General features: G+C 37.6%; 1 protein-coding gene across 21 annotated transcripts in view; it reads left to right on the top strand.

The window, feature by feature from the left end:
- MAP2K5 (mitogen-activated protein kinase kinase 5) overlaps positions 1 to 14,528 on the top strand; it is a 237,867-nt gene that overhangs the window by 119,412 nt on the left and 103,927 nt on the right. For all 21 annotated transcript variants that reach the window (XR_011498672.1, XR_006523191.2, XM_014856227.3 and 18 more), the window contains 2 exons: positions 7,222 to 7,295; positions 8,261 to 8,311. Coding sequence is in view for 19 of the 21 variants with exons in the window: in XM_014856227.3 (XP_014711713.1) it covers positions 7,222 to 7,295; positions 8,261 to 8,311 (125 nt within the window). In the remaining 2 variants the exon portion in view is untranslated. The remainder of the gene's footprint in view (positions 1 to 7,221; positions 7,296 to 8,260; positions 8,312 to 14,528) is intronic.

The following is a 14,528-nucleotide window of genomic DNA, read 5'->3' as shown; positions in this document are numbered from 1 at the left end:
CCGGAGACGGTTTCCAGACTGCAGCATAAGGAGGAGGAACCTAAACAGACCCCAGAAGTCTTACTTAGTTGAAGAGACAGAATTTGGAGATTGAGACAGACAAAATGGCTAGAATTTACAAGGTAGAGTCCTAGAGAGGCAGGAGCTGTGATGAAAAGAGCTCAAGAAATTGTAAAGGAGTCTCCTTGAGTCTTTGGCTAAACATCCATCTCTGCATTCATAGGGTGAAATCTTACAAAGCTACACAAAGAACTGCTGTCTGGGAAAGAAAATTTGGGGGGAGCTATAAGCTAAGTAATTCCCAAAGATTACACAAGTTTGAGAATTTTAATAATTTCAACCAACCAGAGGAGAGAGACCTTGTTGAATACATTGGAGCATTCAAGAGGGACTTTAGAAGGGTCCTGCTTGAAGAGTGGGGCTAAACTAGCCCTAGAGGAGGGGTTACTCTAGGCTCTCCATAAATAAAAACTCTAAAATAAACCTCAGAATGATTGGCTGTCTGCAAATAAGTTAATTACCTGCCAGTATCAAGTCCAACACTTTCTAAAGGATTACAACAAAATTGAGTACTCAAGAACGTAAGATTTACAGTATCTGGTATCCGGTTAAAAATTAGTAGGTGAACAGAGAATTCTTCTGACGATAATGGGTGAAAGACCATAACCAGGAGAAAAACCAGTCAGTAGAAACGGGACCCGCCCCCCAAGATAATGAACTTGCCAGATAAGGACTTTAGAGCAGTTACTATAAATATTTTAAGTATACTCAAAGATTTCAAGGAAAAAATGAACATTATGAGGAGAGAAATGGAAGACGTAAAAAAGAACAAAGTGGAACGTTTAGAGATGAAAAAATATCTGAAATCAAAATTTCACTTGATGGAATTAACAGTGGATTAGACACAACGGAAGAAACGATTAGTGATCTTGATGTTAGAGAGAAATTATCCAAAATTACTACAAATAAAAAAGAGACCAAAAAAATGAATATAGCTTCAGTGATCTTTGAGACAGTGGCATGATGTCTAAGATTTATGTGTATCTAGAGTCTCAGAAGGAAAGAAGAGAGAAAAGGAAACAAAAATTAATTTGAAGAATTGATGCCCCCAGACTTGCCAAATTTGATGAAACACATAAACTCACAGGTCTAAGAAGCTAAACAAACGCTAACCAGGACAACACAAAGCCATACCAAAGTAAAATAAAAAATTTGAAAACCAGTGGTTTAAAAAAAATCTTTAAAATATTCAGAAAAAACAAAGTACATTAAGTAGAGAGGAACAAAAATAAGAATGACAGCAGACTTCTTGTCAGAAGCTATGCAAGCCAGAAGATAATGGAAAGACATTTTAAATGTTGGGGGGAAAACCCTATCAGAATTCTATGTCCAGAAAATGTATTTTTCAAAAATAACAGCTAAATATAAATCATCTTAGGCAAACAAAGCAAGGAAAATTCTTTGCCAGTAGACTAGCATTATAACAAATAAAGCAAGTTGTTTAGGCAGAAGGAAAATACCAGATGGAAGGTTGGATCTGCACAAAGGAATAAATAGTACCAGCAATGGTAAACATGCAGATGTATGTAAAAGACTTGTTTCTCACTTTTAAGCTTCTTTAAAAGATAATTATTTAAAGCAAAAATAAAAATAGTGTATTGTGGAGCTTATAATGCATGTAGAGGAAAGATAATAGCAGAAAGGATGTGAGAAAGAAAATGGAAATATACTACTATAAGTTTCTTACGTTATAAATGAAGCACTCAATATTATTTGAAAGTAGACTGTGACAAGTTAAAGAAACGTTGCAAATCCTAGAACAGCCATTAAAAACAAACAAACAAACTTCAAGCAGAGGCTGGCAAACTTTAGCCCACAGGCTAAATTTGGCTCTCTACCTGTTTTTGTAAACAAAATTTAATTGGAACACAGTTATGCCTACTCATTTACATATTACCTATGACTGCTTTTGAATTACAGTGGCAAAATTGAATATTTACAACAAAAGCGATATGGCTCTCAAAACCTGAAATTGAGTTTTAAAAAAAAAGGTTTGCCAACCTCTGGCTAGAAGCCAATAGTAGAGATCAGTGGAATGCTAAAAAGAGCCCAGCTAATCCAAAAGAAGGCAAGAAAAGAAGAAAAAGGGAACCACAGATGGGACAAATAGTAAGATGGTAGAGTTGAACTCAGTCATATCAATAATTACATTAAATGTAAATGGTCTAAATGCTCCAATTAAAGCATGAATTGTCAGACTGGTTAAAAAAGCAAGACCCAACTGTGTGCTATCCGCGAGATACCCACATTAAATATTAATGACAGAGACAGACCACCCAAACACTAATTGTCAGACTAAGGCAGAAATTATAGCGACATAGTACAGAGTTTATAATGTATATAGGAAAGGCAAAACTAATCTATAACAACAGAAACCAATTAGTGGTTGCAGAGGTCAGGGTGGAGTTGACTGTGAAGAGTCACAGGGAACTTTTCGGTGATAGAAATCTTTCATATCTTGACTGTGGTGTGGTTACATGGATGTATACACTTGTCAAACTCATCAAACTATGCATTCAAAATGATTGTAATAAAATTGATTTTTTTTAAATGAATAAAATTGATTTTAAAAAGTAAAGTAAAACGAGAAGAAATTTCTCTTCAGATGTTCTGAACTTTCTAGCAGTTAAATCAAAGAGAAATACAGTGGGTTATATCAGTCTTTTCTAAATGCTGGCTTAAAGACTGGACTGTATTAGATTCAATTCTGATTCATTAGGTCTGAAATGGAACTGAAAAAGTTTTTTTTCAAATGCACAGCCAGGCTTGGTAGCTGTTTAGTTACATAACTCTCATTGTCTTTATTGTAGGAAGCATGCCAATTGTTCAGGAAGAAAATCCCATCTAAAGTATACATAGGCAATGTTATCCTGAAATCTCATGTGCAGTATTTTTGGTCAAAGAATATATTCCTGAAGGGCAGAGACAGGGACTTACTCATGTTTCTCTCCACTGCACCTACTACCTTATCTGGCACGTGGTAAGATGTCAATAAATATTTGCTGAATGAGTATTTTTGAATGACTGGATTCTTCTCAGAGTGAAAAACATCATTTAGAAATGTATTCCTTAACAGTGAAATGTGTTCCTTCTGAAGTATATGCTACTAAGTAGGGAAAGATGTAGCTGCTTCTCAGGCTGAATTCGTGCTTTGCTGGGTGAGTACGTCTGCCCATCTGTTTAGTAGAGAGATACACTCACCGTTTGCTCAATAAGTATTGTTTTTAGTCTGTACGAGGCACCATTCTGGATGTAGTAGTGAACGAAACAGATCAAGTCTCTGCATTCATGAAGCTTCCCTTCAAGAGGCAGAACTGTGAGGGAACAGATTTCCTTGTGCTGACACAGTGTGTCCGTGGTGTAAATGTTAAGAAGAACATTGAAACAGAGAAGAAGGAAAGGGAGTATCTGGGGTGGGAAGGTATTGCTGTTCATATTGGGTGGTTAGGGAAGACTTCTCCTAAAAAGGTAGCATTTGAACAGAAGCCTCAAAGAAGTGAAGGAGCCAGCCATGCATATGTATGGGAGCAGAGTATTCCAGGGATATGGAACCACAGAACAGGAGCTTGCCTGGCAAGGAGGCAGGTGAGATGAAGCAGAGTGGGCCGGGAGAGGAGGAGGAAGGATGAGAGCACAGAGGTAGTGGGGGGCCAGCTAAGAGAAGGCCTTAGAGACCATCATGAGGACCTTGCATTGAGTTGCGAAGCCCTTGGAGGTATTAGGCAGAAAAGTGACGTGGTCTGATGTAAGTTTTAAAAGGATCACTTTAGCTGCTGTGCTCAACACAGACTATAGTAGAGCAGGTGCAAAAATAGGGAGACCAGTTCAGTAGCCTTGTTGAGGAATGAGTGCATATGGTCTGGCAAAAATGCCTCCTCATAAACGTTAAATTGTTTTTATAGTTCTACTTACTGGGCTTTGGAAATTATTTCCTTTCAGCTAGTATTTTATTCAAATACAGCTTAAGTTTGCTACAGTAGCAATGGAAACTATTTGCTAAATATAATGAAATATACCACCTGTGTAGCTTGATTGATTACCAATGGATAATAATAATACCTTACATTTATACAGTGTTTGACAGTTGAAGAGCAATTTTACATTCATCTCATTTAATCCGCACAGTTCTTTAAGATTGGCACAGAGATGGAAACTAAAATGTCACGTGCCTAGTCCAAAGTCACATGCCAAGTTTATGGCAGTAACAAAATGACTAAAACTCAGCTCTTTTGTCCCCTAGCCTGAATCCATTGATTTTGTTTAAAGGGGTCTATTGTGTTCAAACGATGTCTCAAGGTGTTGGTGGGGAGGGGGACACTTAATATTAACAAATTTAATATATTGTTTAAAAAACCATCAACCAGTGAGCAAGATACTGTGCTCAGAAGGGATACGTACAGAGATGTATGAAGCTTTTTCCTCCCCTGTGAACTTAATGCTTGGGGTAGTGATGTCTGTAACAGTAAATATGGCAACTACTGGTAAGAAAGTATTATGTGCGCAGTTCCAACAATGGCACAGACAGTAAATGCTTGGGGTAGTGATGTCTGTAACAGTAAATATGGTAACTACTGGTAAAAAGGATTATGTGCGCAGTTCCAGACAATGGTACAGACAGTAAATGCTTGGGGTAGTGGTGTCTGTAACAGTAAATATGGTAACTACTGGTAAAAAGGATTATGTGCGCAGTTCCAAACAATGGCACAGACAGTAAATGCTTGGGCCGTTCAAAGGCAGCAGTGACTTTGATGACCTGAGTAGCTAGGGCAGCAGGGAAGCAGGTACTTGAGTTGAAGGATGGGCAGGATTCCGTCAGAAAATATCCAGGAAGGGTTTCTAAACCTGGGGTGGGGAGAAAAGAACACACAGCATGAACAAAGGCTTAGTGATGGGGTTTTTTGAGTTGGGTTTTTTTTGTTGTTGTTTTTTTTTTTGAGACAATGATTAAAACAGTCTATTTGGAATACAAAGGTTGGTTTGAAGATGACTGGTTGTCTACTACTTTCATACATAAAGTATTCCTAAAAAGTAGGCTGAGAGGTGAATGTGCAAAAGTCTTATAGTAGGCTTCCATGTAAGTTAAAAAAGATGTTGTTGGAGAGCTGAAAAATGCAGTAAAGTTTTTATTTACACCTTGCCTTTTAGAATATAATTATAACATAGTTTTCTTGCTTTGTTTTCTCTATTGATCCACTTAAGTCAAATGTATGTCTGATTAAAGATTTGTTAATTTTAGCATAACTTGTGATTTCCAGGCAGCTCCTTCTTCCAAAAGCTCAAAATATTTGTTCATTAACTGTCTCCCTCTGATGTGATGTGTTCAGAGCGGTTTAAGGATGGCAATATACAAAAGGAGCAGATTGTCTAAAAGAAAAATATTCTAAGTTGAGGGCCTGTAATGAGAATTAGATTTGGAAAATAAGACCAGGCTATGTAGAGGCTAACATTTCTTTCAGTTCAGCGAACATTTATTTAGTGTCTACTGTGGCTGTCTGTGATGTGTATGTATTTTGCTATCTGCTGGGGCAAGTTTGAAAGCACAACCCTATTCTTAAAGAGTTCACATTTGGATTAGCAGGGGAAGTCAGGAAATGTTTTACTTCCTCCTCAAGGAGAGAAATGATGTAGTGAAAATTGTACATTTAATGTGGTAGTGGTGTAAGATTTGTATTGAAATTGGGGGCAGAGAGACCAGTTGGTAAAAGAGCTTACACCTGCCTAGGCAAACTACTTTCTGTTCAGAGAGCGAGCCCCCTAAAGGAAGTATGTGGTGTGTCTCGTCTGAAGGGCACGTTATGGAGATATGTTCTACTGCTAACCCCTGACCCTTCAACCAGAATCATCAACAGAAAATAATGCATGTGTGTTCGTGGTTTCCGTTCATTTATTCTCTCATCCATTCAGCAAAAGTGCTTTATTAAGCACTTACTGTATGCCTGGCACTCTTCTACGGACTGGGAATATAGTAGTCAATAAAAGAGGTAAAGTCCTGCCTTCATGGAGTTTACATTCTAGTGTCAGTCAGGCAACACCAAATAAGTACATGTATGAGAAAGTACCTGGCACATTGCCTGTCACATAGCAGGTAGGGTTCAATAATTGTTGGTTACTGAGTTTGAACTTGAAGTTTGAATTAAGTACCTACAATTGGCAAGATACTTTTTTGGAGTACCCTTTTGTAGGATAGACAGTTGGGGTAAGATTATTACTCACAGATTTTTTTTTTTTAATGTTACATAAAAAATTGAATCTCTTGTTCTGTTTTGGGTAATTAAGGTTATATGCTGTATTAAATATAACAAGTTGTCTGTTCCAGACTACTTTTGCCATTGAAGATGAAGCGGTGAAGCAGGTGCTATTCTGTACCATCAAAAGTAGTGTGCTCTTATCCTGCTTGGATGGTTTTTGTGGGCTTCCTGAATTCCTGAAAAGGCTCATTGTTGTCACTGACAATGCTGCACAGAAACCCTTTGTGTCATTATTTAGCAACTGACTGCCTTGGCAAAAGCTCTGTCACTTCTTTTGTTAACTATAACAGCAGTCAAAAATGATGTAAGGGAAGAGAAGGATAAATGAAACAAAGACTAAGTGCATGCATGCACACACATACACACGTCTTTTAGATCAATTTCTGAGTATTACCTGAAGTAGCGTTTGTCACGTAAAACCAGGAGATAGGAGTACTGCATTCGTTTTCTCATTGTTTCGTTCAGATATGACCTGTTACCAGAAACATATGAATGATTTTTTCCTTGTTGGCTTCCCTTTGGCCTTACTGCTTCTCAGATGGGAGGAGTGGTTTCACCTTGAAAGCAAAGCTAAGCCTTTTTGTGCAAATTCTTTGCAAGATTACATTTTCTTATCTACCTACTTTTCCTAGAAGGCTGGCGATAGGATGATGTATTTACTGTTGTTGGAAGCCAAGATTTTACTTAAGTTTCACTTAAAATAAACCTTTGCTTCTATAGAAACTAGAAATGGTTGGAAGTGGGAGTTAGGACCTTACGTTTTGCCTCCAGATAAAATGTTTTACCTTAAATTTGTGATTGGAATTCTGGATGTCATTTCTGCAATATGGTATGGTGTGCATGTGCGCCGTTTTTTAGAACAAGCACTGTAGATGTGGAATTAGTTACGTGGACTTTTCTGGTCCCTTTTTAGATGTGAAGCCCTCCAATATGCTAGTAAACACAAGCGGACAGGTCAAGCTGTGTGATTTTGGAGTTAGCACTCAGGTAGGTCTCTTTTTCCTTCCAGTCTGCTCTCCTCTCTATAACATCCACTTTTTATTTTCAGTCTACTCTCTGGATTGAAAAATCGCCTAGCTGCCAGACAAACAGAACTCTGCATCTTCTCCTCGGCTGGGATTGTGTCATTCATTTTTAATCTCTGAGCGAGTTTCCTTCATCAGAATATGATTGTTCATTGTTTAATGACAGTAAAAACTGCTGATATTGTAATTACTACTTACGAATAGCAAACTTCATTGATATGCAGCTTTGATATGAAAGTGTTTTGGCCAGACAAAAGGGAGGGCAGAGTGGGAGCTGTGCCTGGGGAGCCCAACTGGCCCACAATAAAAATTAATATTGGGAGCAACAATGGTGGAGGGCCATGACAATGTGCGGCACAAATTTTAATTAATTTCCATTTTGGGCCTCCCCGGAGGACCCCAGTGATAGTGACCCATGAGCGTGCTGTGATGTTGATTTGAATTGCAGCCGCCTTTACTCCCAGCCAAACACGAAGACCAAAGCAAAGGTCATCGTTGTATTATGAGTTGTCAGAGTCTGTTATCCCTCCAGCATATTTAGTGTGCGTTTCATTCTAGTAATGCACAGGGCTTCAATCACATCTTGAGCCATTTGACTAAAAAATGAGTGTGTTCAAATTCTACTTCAAATTGACTTTTTATATCAGGCGGGTTTGGGGTACTAAAGCTATAAGCATCCTGCTTAAGTGAATTCTTTAAGGGTATCTGCTATAAACTGTAATGCTGTGCTTGTTTAAATTGGAAATCACATTCAAAAGAAAAGAGAGATTTAATCATTTTTAATGCCTTTGTAGATAAATTTGTTCCCTTTTACATAATTTTTAGTTGATTTATAGAAATGATGATTGTAGGTTAAATGGGGAATAATTGCCCATTTTATTTCCACATTATCTTTATATTGTTCTAACAGACTGTTTTGTCTCATAGCTGGTGAATTCTATAGCCAAGACGTATGTTGGAACAAATGCTTATATGGCGGTAAGTAAACTTATGCAAAAATAACATTTAAAACCAACATCTTTATCTTTATGTACTTGGTAATGTATAATTCTTGAATTAATTCCACAGCTTTAGCCTAACAGTTCATAAATTACAGAGTCAATCCAGTCATGATTCTATTTTTAAATCTTTCTGAAAGACATTAGGGTTTATACAGGAGCTACCAACTTATCTGATTTTGTTGACTTAACTGGTTGGTTCAAGTGGAAAATCGCTGAGTTTTGAAGTTTAATCCTACAGAAAAATTGCACCTGATAGCGTATTGGCTACTTTGCCACATTGCTTATTTAATTAACCCTCAAATATACCAAAATGTGAGTAAATAAAATTGGTCGTTTTTTCCAAGATTACAAACATGCTTTGTCACCAGATCAAAATTAAATTATCCATGTGACCAGCTCTTACTTATGGATCTCTGAAGAAAAGTGTTTAGCAGGCAGTTCTCTTTAGAACTTGGACATCTATGTTCTGTTTATTTGTTAGTCATACCTCTTGTAAGATAACTTGCTTAGTTCCACGCAAATAAATTTACCAAGAATAAAAAGTGGAAGTGCAGAACTATTTCAAAGACCAACGTGTACTTGGTTTTGACCTTTTTTCTCCTTACCTTTTAAGTAAGGGAAGTTATTTGTGTCTATAAAAATGCTTTTGTGTATTGGTTTCCACAATCACTTCAGAATGGAGGGTGGGGAGAGATGAACAAAAAGCTTATCTAGTATCAGTTTTGGAGCAAAGTTTTGTTTTAACATCTTCAGGTTAGTTATTTTAATGAGGGTTCTAGATTTATTCAGGTAGTCTGTTTGACTTCTAATAGTCTGTATGTGAAGTTAAAGTGTTGGTATGGATGGAACCCTGGATGTTATTCTCAGTATTCTTTGTTCATATATTATCTTGATAAAAAGATGTTGATATGGATAGAACCCTGGATCTTACTCTCAGAATAGTACAAAGCAATTTTTTTACTGAGATACTAGAATAGTTTATTTTTGTCTTGCATTGCTTTTACAGAAAATTCATTCCTTCTCATTTTTTTAGGTAATATGAAAAAGAAATTAACGTCTGAAGTCATCATATCTGTTTTTATAAAACTTAATCACCCTCTTGGCTCTACCTGGTTAGCTGAGATTAGTGAGCCACCTTTATAATTAACAAAACCCTGCTAAATGCCGTGATTTCAGTCTTTGAAAGAATATGGAATACTGATTTTAAAAAAAAGAACTATAAATGAAACAACTTCTCAACTACCCCTCATGGTCTTAGGTTTAAATTGCTCTAATAATTAAATTGCCTTATGTTTGAATGTACAAATTCAGATTACAGTTGTCTTTCCCAGGTGTACGTTAAAGAAATTACTTTATTTCCATTTTGTTTATGGATGCATGTGATGCGTCTGTCTGTTAATTGAAAATGTGTGGATTAAAATTATGAAACGTTAGCTCAGATTGGCAAAGTTAAAATTGCTTTGTTTCTTGGGTGAGTGAATTCTAGTCATCAGCTTTATAGTTCAAGCTGTAAAAAGCATAAGATACCTAGGAAGTGAGAAGTGATAGGCTCATAGTGAGCTTCACTCAATTCAGCAGGCCGTCGTTGGCCATGTACTTGCCTGACTGGTGAGAGATCAGAGGTTGAGAGTCAGGGAAGATGGAAATAATATTTATTATTCTGTTACTGGTATTAATCCCTGCCTTAGACATGGTGATAATTTTATTGTATTACTACCATTGGGGGGGGACTGGGTGAATGGTGCACAAAATCTCCCTGTATATATATTTTTTCAACTTCTTGTGAATCAATAAGTATTCCAAAATAAAAATTAAATAGGAGAAAAGAAAGTTTGATTGGAACACAGCTTCACCCATTTATTTCCTCATTGTTTATGGCTGCTTTAGTGCTGTGATTGCAGACTGGAGTAGTTGTGACAGTTGCAGCAGAGACCATATGGCCCACAAAGTGAAAAATATTTACTATCTGGCCCTTTACAGAAAAAGTTTGCCAACCTCTGGTGTCTGCCAGTAAAAGCTGTATCTGACACTGAGTTCCTTCCATTAATCAACCAGTATTTACTGAGCACCTTCCATCTTCTTAGCCAGATACAGTGGAACCACTCTATAATCCACATGAGACATGGGCAAGATAGGAAACATAGCATTATATACGGCCACATTATGTGTAACATCATAAAAACCGAAGTTGTACCAAGCATACATTTAGAGAATAAGAAGGCATACAGTGTACGAATTTGATGATTCAAGCAGTATGTAAAAAGAGCACTTATAAAAGAGAGAGATCACTGTGGAAGGATGAGCAAAGACTCAGAAGTAGATGATAATGTGACATGGGTGGGGGCGAGGAAGTTGGGCAGAGGACAAATAATAAATTGTGGGAGGGGCCGGCCCGGTGGCCGACTGGTTAAGTTTGCGTGCTCTGCCTTTCGGCAGCCCAGGGTTTCACCACTTTGGATCCTGGGCGTGGACATGGCACTGCTCATCGGGCCATGCTGAGGTAGCATCCCACACAGCACAACCACAAGGTACTACAGCTAGAATATACAACTATGTATGGGGGCTTTGGGGAGAAGAAGGAAAAAAGGGGAAGATTGGCAACAGATGTTCGCTGATGTGCCAATCTTTAAAAAAGTAAAAATAAAAATAAATTTTGGGAATATACAGTTGGAGGTCACCTGATGTAATGCCCTCATTTTACCCCCATTTCTCTCACTTTATATTCGTACATACTTCTGTACAGTGATACTAATAGTAATAGCTAATACTTAATTAGCACCATGTGCCAGTCACTCTTTTAAACTCTTACATCTACTAACTCTTTAAATCCTCACAACAATCTTATAAGGTAGGTAATTTTATTCTCATTTTACAGATGAAGAAACCAAGGGATAGAGAAGTTAAGTGACTTACCCAGTTCATATAGCTAAAAATTGGCAGAAGTGGGATTCAAACCTAAGTAATCAGTCTCCAGAAACTAAACTTGTAACTGCTCTGCCTCTCCCTATATCCAAATCATTTATGTGTGTCTCTCAATCTAGATTATGAACTTTACAGGGACAGGGTTTATTCTGCTCATTCTCTGTATGCAGTCCATCACAGTGCTAAATGAAGGAATTCATGAAAGCTGCATTTCAAAACAGACTTGTTCATTAATTATGAGCAGAGCACTTAACTTTTCATATTAAGTATCTTACTTGCATTATAAGGTGTAGAAGACGCCCCAGATTACTCAAATACAGTCAGCTAGGCTACTCAGATATTGAAAAGAAAATGAATCAAAGAAATAGTCTTGCATGTGTGAACAGTCTCACCTCATTCTCCTGTAATCTGAAGTGTGAGGTGCAAGAAAATGATAATTAGGAAAACGCAGTGAGGTTTTTCTAAGATCCTAGCTCATTTAAAAAAACAAAACAAAACAACGTATGAGCACATTAAGCAGTGGAGCTTGTGGGAGACTTGGAAAGTCATCTGGTCCAACCTCCTCATTGGCTGTTGAGACTGAGACCCAGAAAGTGAAGTGGCATATTCAAGGATACATTACATTTTAGGGGAAGATAATTAGGCTCAACAGACACTTTAATCCAAAGGAAGAAAGATTTTCAACCACATTTTAAAAGGATTTCATCCAGAAGGATTATAAAAGGGGTCCAGAAGGCTTTTGGGGGCTTACATTAAGTTAAACCATTTCTCAGAAATTCTAGTTACTAAAAATTTTACTCTGTTTTAAAAATAGAAGTCCCTAAAACCTTAACCCACTGTTTAATCACTGTGGTTTGTTTATTATAATTTTTTAAATCAAATGTAAAGGTTTGACAATATTGTTATGAATAAATAAAGTTTTGAAATTTGCAAGAAAGATCTTGCCCAAATATTTGTCCTTTGGGATCAGAAAGACAATCTAAATAACTATTCTTATCTCCTGAACATTTTTTCCTACCTGGGCTATTCCTATCCTTAGAAATTATCTTTACCCAGAATAAAACTTGACAGACTATAAGGTCCATCTCAGTTGACCATGCTCGTGCAGTGATGGTGATGATGGTAGCGTTGACCGGAAGGAGGCTGGTATTTACTGAGCATTCCCATGTGGCATGTACTGAATCAAGTACATTACATAGATTGGTTTAATCTTCACACAACCCCATGACATATATGTATTACTATTATTGTCTTCATTTTACAGATGAGGAAACCAAAGGTGAAGCAGCTTTAGCCCAGGGTTTCAGAGTTGGTCAAGTAGTGAGAGTCAAGATTTAATTAGGACTCCAGCTTCTAGTTTCTGGTAATAGCAAGTTAGGTTATTTGGACCAACTATTCTGCTGAAAAATGCTAGTTAAAATACTTTTAAAACCATCTCAAATGCACTGAAGAGCTAAAAAGATAATGAGGAACTCCAAGGACAATTTTCAGATGGAATCCTGCAACAGATGGGCAAGCAGAATGTTAGAACACCAAAGCTCCTTATTCCTGAGGGCATTTGCCCGTACCACAGCTGTGAATGACATGGGGGCCCCTAAGCCAGAGGGTCCAGGAGATCTTCCCCATATCATGCTGGAAGCCTGAAGGGCTCACCTTTAGAGTAAAAGCAAACCAGAACTAAAGCTGTTCCTTCTCCCCCAGTTCCAGGGAACAGAACAGAAGGCTTCTCAGAGCCAAGCAGAGAAGCAGGAGAAAAAGAAAGAAGGGGAAGTTGTGGCCATAGACTAACTCTGGCACAGATTTGCACCCTGGGTATTTGTATATATGACCTAAATTGTAAAGGGAACTTCATGCTGAAAACTTGATATGAGGTGGGCACATTCACCTCGGGCCTCAGAGAACCTCTCCAAATTTTTTTTTCACGAGGAAAATCTAGCAAGCAGTCAAAGAAGACCAGGCACACAAGGACACAAAGCAACATGAAGAAGAACCAGCAGAAACAACAGATGCACACAGACTTCAGATCATAAATTTTAGAAGTGACATAGTAGATTTGAGAAAGTCTCAAACAAAACTACTAGATTAAAATCAAAACCTTGCTACTTTGTAGCATATTGGACATAGCAGAAGAGAGATTTAGTGAACTGGAAGATAGACTGAGTTAGAGTAGTCTGACCAGTATACTCTACTACTCACACAGGGATCTTGCCAACTTAAAAAAAACCATTGTTTGTGATAACGTATTTTGGTTACATACTAACCTGAAGTATTTGTTCATACTTTGTTCATTTTCTGAGTAGCCTAATCCTGAGCAGAAATTCCTTTATCAGAAGAGATGAGATGTACCTTGGTATCCTCCTGCTTTTGACAAGTAAACTCTGGGATATTGGGTTGTAAATAGAGACAGTTCTGGGAGGAGTTGACTAAATATGTGTCCTGGGTAAATGCTAAGTCACAGAGGGTAGCTGGAAGGAGTGGAACGTGCATGCCAGCTCGGAGCCACTGCCCTTTGAAATCTTCTATAAATCCTGCTTTTTATATGATCATGACTCTTTACTGTTCTTGTTAAGAACAGACCAGAGTTTTTTCCCCTACACTTTAAACCCCATTACAGAGGCGTTCCAGAGAAGATTCATGTTTTTCCTATTATTTAGCTTTCCATGCTAAATAATAACAGCTGTCATGTCAGCAAGTAACCCAGCTTTAGCTTTTTGACTGCAAAATGTCCATCACAGATCTTCTGTCAGTAGTCTAGTACCTGTTGGTTGGTTTTGTTTTGTTTTGTTTCAGAGGGGACAAGACAGGGCTACCTTGGCCTCAAGTGTGAGAAGAGAGTTGAATTCTGCAGCCTTAGGCCATCGAGTCCTGGCTCCATAAATTCAGAATGTATTAGGGCTTATCCTGTGCCTGTGTCAGTTTCAGGGGCCTGGGATCATTTCCCATCCCTATCTGCCATACAAATTCTTTAGGATAGACTCTGCTTTTTCTGAGCATTTGTGCTTAGGCACTGCCATCACAGCAGTAATCTCATTTTGATAGCTTATTGCAAGAATAATTTTTCCAATGAGAGGTTAGCAGAATCTCATCCTTAAGGAGTTCTCTTATTTGCCACCTGATATCTGTGACCATTATCACTTTTTTATTTTTTCTTTTTAAATTAAATTTAATTTTTCTATGCCTTATTTTCAGCTTACAGTTTGCATTTGTTTTGGTAGATCAGTGGGTAAATGTTATCAATGTATTTAATCTTAATGTTGGTCCTGCCAAAATAT

Source organism: Equus asinus, chromosome 2 (assembly GCF_041296235.1).
Source record: "Equus asinus isolate D_3611 breed Donkey chromosome 2, EquAss-T2T_v2, whole genome shotgun sequence".
Classification (NCBI taxonomy): domain Eukaryota; kingdom Metazoa; phylum Chordata; class Mammalia; order Perissodactyla; family Equidae; genus Equus; species Equus asinus.
This window is presented reverse-complemented; position numbering and strand designations above follow the sequence as displayed.